Source organism: Diadema antillarum, unplaced genomic scaffold, assembly GCF_040938485.1.
Source record: "Diadema antillarum isolate AM-2024a unplaced genomic scaffold, OU_Dant_1.0 seq00000180_RagTag, whole genome shotgun sequence".
Taxonomy (NCBI): domain Eukaryota; kingdom Metazoa; phylum Echinodermata; class Echinoidea; order Diadematoida; family Diadematidae; genus Diadema; species Diadema antillarum.
The window spans coordinates 656,531-668,396 of NW_027271247.1; the positions used below are offsets into that span (position 1 = coordinate 656,531).

The window sequence follows — 11,866 nt, forward strand, 5'->3', positions numbered from 1 at the left end:
TGTTTCGTCGAAGCAAATCATCAACACCTGCGATAGATCTCATTAATTCTTCCCTGCACGGAGCGACATTCGTCGAATAGAACTTAAGATAGGGATTTTCAACTTTTCGTCGAGGCGGCATGCACACTGAAATTCAAAATGGCTGCCTTTCGATATGTTTGTCAGACATTTCAAATCCATCCGTCACATGAATTTGAAGTTAGCATGTCCAAAAGCCCTTGTGCATGAAAAATCATTGCCACAAGTCATTTAGAAGCCAAGACAAAATTTTTTAAGCCCTAATTGTTTTTTCATGGCGGCCATGATTTTGGAATTCAGGATGGGGCCGATCCAGTGGTCATGTCTCTTGGATCCGGCATTTTTTTTTCTTTATATCAGCGCCCCCCAAAATACTTCTAGAAACAAAATTTCATACTCTCCGCCGATGCAAGCATCTCGACCAATCTTTACAGCTGCATATCTGCGCTACTACCAGTCTTAATATACATACCAACAGCATGCATGAATTCCTGAATCTATAATGCCTAACAATAAGCATGCTATGTTTGGTACTTTTCCGGACATAAAGAGTCTGCAATAAACATTTGAATTAAACACACCATTTCTAATTGTCCATTTTGCTACTCGTCCATTTATTTCCATTTGCTATTCGTCCATTTATACTACAGTGTATCGTTGGAATGAATCGTTCCACAGTATAAAAAGTGACTAACTTGCTTCGTTCAAAAAGCTAACGAATCAGCGATTCCGTTAGATTTTCCATTACTCAGCCTAAACTTCACGTATATGGTATAACCCCCTGTCAGATAAACCCTTGCAATGTCGAATGTCATAATTATGCGAAATCAATGCTCACTATAATTCTCGGTTGCCAGTATGTGAGGCACTCGTGTAGACCGATTCGGTTTGGGTACTGTTTTTCTGGTAAGCTAACCGGGGGCTTCAAGTATGCCTGACAAAAGATAATTCATGCACTGACATTGCAACGCACCTGACTCATCTCATAACCCATTGAAAGTGCTTTTGTTCTTCTTTGGAAGCCCCCAGTTACGGCTGCCATTTAAGCTACAGTGCTTTGAAGTCAGATTTACCATAATTGTGAGGCGGCTTGCCCTCGGGAGTGCTAATATCGCCATAAACTATATGTTACGAATAATGTGGTATTGTTAGGCAGAACAGTCCAAAAGCCCAATTGATATCTGACTTGTTTGTTCATAAAAAAAATCTAATAAAAGTGTGTTTTTTTTTTTTTCAATGTGGACAGTGAGGTGATTATGGACAGGGAGGTATCACCTCCCTGTCCATATTCACAAACAACATTGTAAAGCCGAATGCCCCGTCCTATAATACTAATTGACGCAGATTAATGGAAACTGAGGCAAACTGATGCAAACTAATGCAAACTCAATGCAAACTACTAGTTAATGCAAACTAACGCAAATTACTAATTAATGCAAACTAATACAAACCGTTAGCGGTGAAAATTAGGGAGAATTACAGCACCTGGACCTGGCTCTTTGCAGGCCACTTAGTCGTCTCGAAACAGATATTGATCAAGTAAATCCATCCTATCAACGAATGACTAACGTCACGTTTACTTCAGTTCTTCAAGCATCTCATCTCAACAGTCAACTAAAACGCGGAAAATCATTTGTATTGAAATATTAAGATATTTTTTGACCAAATAGATGTCACGTAGATTCTATTTTGCTTTTAAAATGTGGAAAATGTAGAACAGAATGATTAATGATTACTTTGAAGGTCGAATACTAATTAAAGCAAACTCAACACAAATTCCCAAGACACAACGCTATCCTATGTGAAAACCACGTAATATCAATTACAAATATCGAAAAATGACACCCCGAAATACTAATTAATGCAAACTCAACACAAACTCCAAGACACATCGCTATCCTATTGAAAACAACCTAAATCGATTCTAAATATCCCTCATTCTCTTAACAATTTTATTCTTTCATTACATTATAAATTCTATTAACTAAATCACTTACCCAAAAAATAATTTCTTTTCAGCTTTCATTCAATCCAACCTAAAATATCAATATCCATTGATTGAAGTTTATTGTTTAAAAAAAAAAAAACACACAAAACAACCCCCTCGCAACCCCCCCCCCGACCACGCTATACCTCCGTCCATTCTCCCTCTTACTACCCCACCCCCATCCCCCTCCCCCTTCCAAAACCCCCATCACAACAAAACCTCAAAGGCAACTGAAACCTGTGTGTCCTGACTTACATTATAACACATATTACAATACGAGTGCGTCGAAAAGGCATTTCCTGGTGGATGTGCAGCAGACCCTACTCTATTAAATAAACGCAAAACAAATTCTCAATTCTTTTTCCAGTTTTCCCACTTTTGTAAATGTATTGACAACGTATTCCGTATAACTGCTAACTTTTCTTCTTCTAACATATCCTGCTCTATAGACCTTTTAATGAAATATTCCGTTGGGGGTGTCTTATTTTTCCTTCCTAAAAAAAAAGCAATTTCTTCATCCCAAATTATAACATGGTTAACTAAAATATAATGAGCTTTTCCTTTATCTTGTATGGTTCTATACCAAAAAGGATCTCTTCCCAACTCAACAGTTGCAAATCAACATATTCAAAAAAGTACTACATTTTCCCCAAACTTTCCTAGCAAATTCACATGTATAAAATATATGTTTATACGTCTCTTCCTCTTTATGACAAAAAGAACATAAATTATCATTTACGAACTTAAACTGAAATAATTGATGATTTGTGTACACTATTCCATGCAATAATCTATATTGAAAACCCTCAAAACAGAGCTCAAAGTGCTACTTCTTATCCTACTAAAAATACATTTTATATCTTTATTAGAAAAATCACAAAAATAAGAATTTCTCATTTTTTCTATCACCAAAGAATCATCACTTATTTTCTTCACTAATTCAACATAAATGTCTTTAGAGGTAATCTTTTCCAAAGGAATTTCCTTCCCATTTCTTATAAAAATCATTTCATCAACACTTGTATCCTTCTCTACCTCTGTGTTCTCTGTATTCCTTTTCCAACCGATTGGAAGCGCTTCATATATCTTCTGAATACTCAAAATATTTAAATAATTAAATCCTTTATTTTAAAAATATTCAACAGAAAATAATTTACCATTCCTATCCATTATATGTTCCAATCTAAAACATCTTTTTAAAAACAAATTTTCATCAAAACTGCATTTTCCCTCAAAACGAATCATTTTATTATTAAACAATACTTCCTTCCTTATTTGATTATAATTACCCCTGGGGGGCATTTCATGAAGCATTTTGTCAGATATTTCGTCTGACAAAATGTTAAAAGCTACTGAAATCCTTGCATCTGATTGGTTGAGAGCAAATTTGTCCGACAAGCTGTCGGACAAAAATGCTTCATGAAATGCCCCCCTGAAATCCCTTGTTTTCACCCATGTTTTAAACAGATCCCTGTAAAATTCCGGTATAGACAAATTCAAAAGATAAATAAAATAATTACAACAAAATATAAATTTACCTGTCTTGGAGTTGATCGATCATTAAAATCCGTATTTTTGTGCCTCATTCTGTTCTACATTTTCTGAATTTTGAAAGCAAAATAAAATGTCTGTTTGGTCAAAAAATATGAATTCGATGATATTTCTATAAAATGGTTTTCCGAGTTTTTGCTGACTGTTGAGGTGAGATGCTTGAAGTAATTTTTTGTAATTATACTAAGCAATGTAGGCCTACTTGTCCCCACAAGGGGTTTGTGACACATGAGAATGGTGTGTGAAATAAATTGAATTGAATTGAATTGAATTGAATTGAATTAAACATGACGTTAGTCATTCTTCGATAGGATGGATTTACTTGATCGATATCTGTTTCGAGACGACTAAAGGGCTTTTTACACTTGTGTTTCTTAACCCCGGACTTTCTCTGACCCAGGACTATCGTTAGTCCCGTACCAATTTTTTCAGCTTTTTACACTCGCCAGTTAGTACCGTACTATCTCTTGTCCGGGGCTAAGGAGAAAACTGACCTTTTTACACTCGTATTTCTTAGCCCCGGACTTTCCAAACCACATGAATATTCATAATTACGCTGTGTACTGTACACGTACACGCACGCACCGGCAGCACTTGATTACCTCGTTTCTGATTGGTCAGTGAGGGTCGGACTTCGTCTCCGTCGCTTAGCCCAGGATTATTTTTTCGTTCTGTTTACACTTACTTGCTTGGCACCGCAATTGCGGTGCTAGCACCGCAATTGCGGTGCTAACCCCTGCTATTTTGCAGGGCCAGATAGTACCGTACTATCGGTGGGGCTAGCCCACTTTGGCAAAAACGAGTGTAAACAGAAAGTGGGCTAAGGATAGTCCCGTACCAACGGTGGGGCTAAGGCCCCCCCTTAGCCCCACCGTTAGTCCGGGGCTAAGCAAAATTTTACAAGTGTAAAGAGCCCTTAAGTGGCCCAGGAAGAGAAACAGGCCCCAGGTGCTGTAATTCACCCTAATTTTCACCGCTAACGTTTTGTATTAGTGTGCATTAATTAGTGTTTTGCGTTAGTTTGCATTAATTAGTAGTTCGCATTGAGGTTACATTGAGTTTGCATTAGTTTGCATTAGTTTGCGTCAATTAGTAGGACCCTTATACACCAGCATTTCGTAACTGCTTACTGCATGCATGCGCCAGCAGCGCTAGCAGACTGATATTTATGCCAATTTGCATACGATAAGTTACTTAGTTCAAATTATTCAACTTTGGTTGAAACATATACTAATATTAACTATTAAATATTAAAGAAATGATTTTAAAATAAAAAAAAAGGAAATAAAATCTATATATAAAGTATATTATATTATTTTTCAAATCTACATTGCCGAGTTCTTACAGTACGCATTCCTTCGTTGGTAAAGCGGTTCACATCGACTGCAGCGCGCTAGCGGGATACTCCTCCGTACGGCACGGGAAACTGCAGGCCTGACACCGCACCGTATGGTGGTAGGCGCTAGGCCCTCGCCGCCCTACCGACTACGAACGTGCGAATCCATTGCACTGCGTTGTAGTCCCCCTACCCTCCGCATTGCGTTGTAGTCCCCCTGCCCTCCGCATCAACGTTTGATTGTGTACCGTCGCCATGGCTGACGAAGCCCTGTCAAATGCTGGTTTGCACTTTGATGATTTGAATAAGATTCGGGTTTTAGAACCAGAGATTCAGGGTCAAACTACTGAATTGAAAGAAGAATGCAAGGAATTTGTAGATAGTAAGTAAACTCTACTATTTCTACTAGATGTCTATGTGGTCGATTTTCGTTTTCTTCCAGAGAAGCACCGTCTCCGACGATATCGACGGCGTTGGGTTTTCAAGCAGGCAAGCATGCACGGCCGTGTTTGGCGTTTGCGACTGCTCGACTAGACTGGCACCCCATCCACTTCAGTTGCCAGTATTGTTCAAATATCAAATATTTAGATATCATCTCTGGTATCCATATGTTAGTGTTTTATATCCACTGTTATTTTGTGATGTGTTACACAGACAAAGATGGAATCTGCTTCAGTTTCACACTTTAACACTAATGACTAACAGCAGTTTCTTGATAAAGAAACCCAGTTATTCTAGAGTTAAACTGAAAGATTTGGTTCAACTTTCAAGTGTTTGTTAGCATTAATCTTCAAAAGTTTTTGTATAATTTGTAATCATGTACACAGTAACGTTACAGTTGGTCAGAAGTGCAAGGTTCTCATATAAAAACCAACGACGTATTATTATGATAAAGCCAGCTGCCCATAAAAATTTAACCATTTATAACACCTCCAAGATTTGACCGGCGGCGACATGTACCAGGCTCCTGAGTCCCAGCTACTTAGAAACCTTAACCCAGGTCCCAGGCGCTCCGTTCAGGCTGGTCGCAGTTGCAGAAACCTATGCTTTTGCATGATGTCAAATTTGGGCACGGGATGCCAAGCAAACCTTTGTGCAGGTTTTTTACAGGATATTACACTCGCAGCCAGTTCTTTCAACTCCTTGCAGTATGGGCTCTCCTGCTGTTAGCAGTTTCAAAAAGCCAGCAGTGACTATTTTGAGGTGCAATAACTGCAGTTGTGAAGCAGCAACTTAAAATGCCCGTTGCTGCAGTTCCATAATTACAGTGCCATATGAACAGGATTTTGAAAGGGCAATGTTGGGTCCAAGATTTTGCTAATCTGGCTCTGTCTCTCAATAAATAACTTTATTCAGTGTATGTGCAGCCTTTTATTCTTAGGAAATATCTTGACATCTGAATTTGTATTTTCTGAGCTACTGTGTTTGTTTGAGGTTTGTTTATGTGCATTTTTTTTTGTGTGTGGTGACTTCCCAGGATATTCCAGTCATCCATGGGGATAAAGAACTTGTATCCAAGGTGTTTATATGCCGGCCCTTAATGTTTTGGTTCGTTGTCCATATTATTTTCAAAGCATATTATTGTCATTGAAAAAAAAAAAAAAAAATCTCTTTTCAATGTCCAACCCACAGAAATTGGTGAATTTCAGCATATTGTTGGAGGGTTCATCGAAAAGGTCGATCAACTTGCCAAAGCAGTTGAAAATGAAAAAATGAAGGTGAGTCTCAGTATTACAAGTTGTACCCTGTTTACCCAGACAGTGGTCTCATGCGTTACTGTATGTTTTTATGTCTGTTGCTACATAAGGTTGAAACCTAAATAGGGAGACATTTTGGTACATGGATAGTCATTTATGACTTTATACCTTGAATATGTTGAATATATTTGGTAATCATATTGTTGAATATAATTTCTGTGTCAGAGTTTGAATGTGAATCACTTTTGCAGAAGGAATACATCAAGCTCTACATTGAGCTGCAGTTTGGTTTGCAGTAACTTATTTTGATTTATCAATTCATGTCTCTTTTAGGTTTCCTATGGAGTTTTGGTCAAGATTTTCTGTTCCTTCGTTTACAGTAACCATTACAATTAAAATGTAAATTGAATGTTTGATTTGTCCTTACTCAGTGTTCAGAATATGTTGCTTGGTTTTTTTTTTTTTATGGGTGTGTTTTGTTTTTAGTTAATTATACAAAATACCTGTTTCAGCCAATTAAAATGATACATTTATACCTCCTTCAAATGGTTGCCTGACATTTGTTTTCCCCATGTCTAAATGTCAAATTCTGCTAGGCCATCGGATCACGGAACTTGCTGAAATCTATTTCCAAGCAGAGGGAAGCCCAACAGCAGCAATTACAAGCTTTGATAGCAGAGAAGAAAACACAACTAGAAAGGTATAATTCTGATCATCCCTATCCAGGAAATATGTTTTACTTTTATAATAATCTTGACCATTATCATCACAATTACAAGCAATCCCTATCCATACCCCCCCCCCCCCACCAAAACAAATAAACAAACAACATACAAAACAGCAAACAAATGTTCAAAGTTAGGCCCATTTACACTTGCTTGGAAAAATCGCGACATTTGGGTGCAAGTTGCTAAGCAACTACGCCCAAACGCCCTCAAAACATCACCAGAAAAATCGCCAGCCGGAGTGCGATGTTTTGAAACATCGCGATGTTTGAGGCGAAGTTAGCGAGTTTAAACCCAAGCTGCAGAAATATCGCGATTTTTCATCATGTGACTTTCGGTATTGGATTGCACAGGTCTAAACGGCCGATCCTTGATCGGCTCATGGTCTCTCACCTCCCTCTCCCTGATGGAACTAGTACATGAAAACTAGTAGCAAACCTGAAGTTCTCCAACCATGTATCATCACCCCATGACGTCTTAACAAAATAATGTTCTCCCAGAAATGCGTTGATTTTGGGAGTGCCCATACTGCTCTCGGAATATGTTGTTTGTGGAATTCAGGAGTACGTACGGTGTCGGTAAAACAATGGTGAATTCTTGCTGTCGCCTGATAAAATACCAATCCTAAAAAAACGAGCCTGCTTTTCACTTTCGTCATAATATCGGCGAAATTTCATGATCCTCCTGAATGCCGCTTTCGTCAACTTTCCCATACTTAGATGAAGTTTTACACACCTACTACGTATGTGATCTAATATAGCAAGCTATATAGTTTTACCGTAAGTTTACACTCTCGAGAAACACAAATTTATGTGGGCATTGTACTGAAAAGCCCTGGCTCAACGTTCCAACCAGCTAGCTGTGAACAAAATATACTGCACTGCAGTGAACACCGAACAGAATAGCGCGCGCTTCCACTCGGCTACCGTCTGTTGAAAAGAGGAAATACACATGCGCACTACCGACCAAAAAATTGTGATGTTTCGTGAGGCTCAAACTTCGCATGCTCTTGCGCAAGTGTAAACGGTGGAACAAATATCGCGATTTTAAAAATCGCGCTGTTAGTAGGTGTAAATGTGGCTGTTGTCCATGATTAATATGGAACAACTCATCAGAGAAAGTTTGGTTCTTACAAGTTATGGAATAATACATGTAAGAGAGGACGCAAGCTCTCCCTCTCATGAAATCAAGTTCAGAAGTAAAATTAAAAAAAGAAAAATAATGGAGACCAAAATTATGTGCCTTCACCACAATTACAAATATCCCAAAGAAGACAAAATCTACAAGCTACTTTAGTAATTAATCCAAAACTTGAGAACAAAAGGCAAGGATAGAGAAGACATTGTTGTCATACAAGACTGAGATTAATGCTTTTGATAAATTTTGCCATGCCTTGTACTGTTGAGTATGTTTGACTTTTTGTGCATGCATTGTTCTCTCTCTTCCTGCTGTTCTGCACACTTTCAAGGAGGACAAAATTTATGCGTGCAATATTTGTCAATACTAATAATGCTGCAAAGCTGTAAATTTCTTTATTTTTTTTTCACACAAACATTGTATGTCAATTAAATGATCGAAACATGAGATAAAATTCTGGCCCATCTGTAACTGTGATGGAGTATGACCGTGACATATTAGTATTAGAAAAGTTTGCTTCCGTCATTTTATCCCTGCTACTCAACGGGCATTCACCCATTGCCCTGTGACCATCATGATTGTATGAAGTGCGCCATCTACAAACAGATGTCCATAGAGACTTGTGTTTTCTCACTCTCATAAAGTGTAAGAGCGCCCCCTCTTGTTGACATACCTCTCTTCACAAAGTGATGTCATGGTAGCTAGCTGTGTTATTCCAAGCCCTCTGGTTATGGTTTTTTTTTTTTTTTTTCTGTTATTCATGTATTTCACGGTTATTATTATTCCTGTTTCATCTTTCAAACAGATGAAATTTCTTCAGAGTGACTTCATTCTGGTTCCTCAATCTCGTTCAGCCAGCAAATGTTAAAATAAGGAAAACAAAAAATTGTGTGTATTCTTTCCAAACTGGGGAATGTGCTTGTAGTGTCTGTGTGTATCCTGTAGCCCTAGGACTTGAAGGGACTGACTACATGTGCGTTTATTGTTTCCTTTTCAGATATCGAATCCAGTACGCTGCATTACAGAAAGAAGAGGCTGAACAGAATGACTTCATCGAACAGTTTATTTTGAATAAGTAGTAAATTATAAGTAGAAATGCTGTAATATTATTTATGATTTTGAAAACTACCGTGGTCATTCAACCATGAAATGGAGTCATTTGCATGAAAGCCTTTTATGCCATTCATTCATTGTATGAACTGCACATAGGATATTGATTATCACATACCACTGGGTAGTTTGACATTAAAACCAAAAGTTAAGTGGGAGCTTCTGTCAGACCTCTCCACCCCATCTTCAGAAGAAGAAATGAAACAAAGAGAATACCATAAACAAAGAAAAAGATTATCTTTCTTTCCAAGACAATGATTTATCTCTCTGCCTGAACCATATCCTTTCTAGAATGATAGTGTGTTGGCACAGATAGGGATACAATTCTCACCTGACTAGCTGTGACTCACTTTGTTTCAATTTTGTCTACAATATCACAATTATGTTGTCCTCAAATATGTTGTTCATACCAGGAATTTATGTCACTTCTCCATTTATGTTGCCGTCTCAAAAGTTAACTTCCCAAATGAAGTCAGTATTCAAGAATGTGCTGGCATGTGATTGCAGCTGCATCTGATATGTCAAAGAAACTTTTTCTCTGGCAAATGGATCTTTATAAATGTTGCAGTCCTTGTTAGTGATACATGTATGCTTGCTGCACCCAGGCACAACCTTTGTTCTCCTCTGATTGCACACTGGTGTGTGTAAAAACTTCCATTATGTGATTACATGGTATTACACTTAATCTGGAGAAGCACTGCATGCCCCACTGCAGTTAATGAGATTTTTATGTGACAAGAATGTAGTTTGAAAATATTTCATTGACAGCACCCTTGTGGAACGGAATTCTCCTATGGGTATTAGCACTCAAGACAACAAGTTTAGTCAGTCCCCTACCTTGTTCTTATAGAGCTCTGGATGATTTTTAATTGTGAACCCAAGTGCCTGCAGTTGAAGTTCGTGCCCTGAAAACAGCAGTTTGTATTGTCAGGCATACACAATTGTGTTTAGAGAAAATCTCATCTGCCTGTCACCTGTTGTTCATTTAGTAATGATCAGCTATTGCACTGAAAAAAGTTGATGAGGATATGAATAGGTAGTTGACTGGATTTGGAGAGTACACAAGTTTTCAACATATCCTGTAAGCATTCACTGCAGTGCATAAGAACATTAATGTGCATAGCTGTCAGTTTTAAAGACATATGTTTCTGTTTTGTTCCTCAACAAAAAAGACACTCCTGTTTTTGTATGATTTGCGCATAACGTGGCTGAATGTTTGTCTAACATCAAAACAAAAACATTTGTAAAATTACTCCATTTCACTATGGGATTGCAGGAAGAACTTAAGTCAACACGTTTCACCTTGATTTGTTATTGTAATGCGGCACCGAAAATGATCAGTACACGTATACCTCTTGTAGTCAATGTACAGATATGTATATATTAATTTGTGAATATATCGTATCACTATTTTTCTTCATTTCTGTTTTTAAAAAAGGGTTTATTTGTCCATGATTCAACCCAAAAGGACAACAAATGTGTTCTTCAAATACACAAATGTTCACAAATCCGAGAGTAAAAGTTCATGAAATATTTGATATGTGAAAGAATGGCTCGAACATTCAGATGAAAAGATGTACTCATTCTTGTAGCAGGCTATGTATCTAAATACCGGTAATATAGCAGTACAGTGTTATATTTGCACAATCTGTTTAAAAGTTATGAATTTCAAAGTTTTTCTGAATTTCATGCAGTGCCCTCCCTAGATGGGAATTGACAAAACTTGATAATTGAAAATTCATGAATGGATGATTAGACAATGCTGGGGAGCCTTCCCCTTTAAGTGTTTTAGTATAGGGTTGAGGAAACATCTTCCCCCTCCCCCTCAAAAAAGGAAATAAATGGATGTAGACGACCTTCTTTGTGACCTCATTTTCTTAAACAGAGACCATATAAGATGTGTAGTTTAGAAAAATAAATCCAAAGGATCATCGCTTTGGAAGTGTTACTCCCAGCTGAATAACTGAAGGTTTTACAACAACAACAAAATAGAACAAGGAAATAGAAGAAATGTAGGGAATGTCCCAAATCTTTACCAGTAGCTTGAAGAACACTGCTCAGAGCACAGATTTTTTTTTTTTTTTATTTGTTGCATAATAGTTGATCATGCAATCTTTTATGTAAGCATTTATCAGTTTTGCATCGTCACCAATTCAAAGCCAAGTGTGATCTGTTAAAAGAAGAAAAAAAAAAAGAAGAAAACACTCAAAATAGCCTACAAATAAATCACAGCCCAAACTACACTACAGTGCAAAATGCTTGTAGATGTGCTTTAAAAAGCATGATTGAAGCTGCATGATATGTT

General features: G+C 37.5%; 1 protein-coding gene across 1 annotated transcript; it reads left to right on the forward strand.

The window, feature by feature from the left end:
• The first annotated feature begins 5,147 nt into the window (after positions 1–5,147).
• LOC139728448 (intraflagellar transport protein 20 homolog) lies at positions 5,148–9,600 on the forward strand. Its single transcript, XM_071639389.1, has 4 exons — positions 5,148–5,274; positions 6,525–6,610; positions 7,186–7,289; positions 9,449–9,600. Exons 1-4 carry the CDS (start codon positions 5,148–5,150, stop codon positions 9,528–9,530), a joined length of 399 nt encoding a protein of 132 aa, XP_071495490.1. The 3' UTR covers positions 9,531–9,600.
• Positions 9,601–11,866: the final 2,266 nt, after the last annotated feature.

Bases quoted from the DNA above. Each gene is read 5' to 3' on its own strand.
- LOC139728448 (XM_071639389.1), top strand. From the start codon at position 5,148: ATGGCTGACGAAGCCCTGTCAAATGCTGGTTTGCACTTTGATGATTTG. The intron at 5,275-6,524 runs GTAAGTAAACTC...TCCAACCCACAG, and splicing joins ATGCAAGGAATTTGTAGATA to AAATTGGTGAATTTCAGCAT. The intron at 7,290-9,448 runs GTATAATTCTGA...TTTCCTTTTCAG, and splicing joins AAGAAAACACAACTAGAAAG to ATATCGAATCCAGTACGCTG.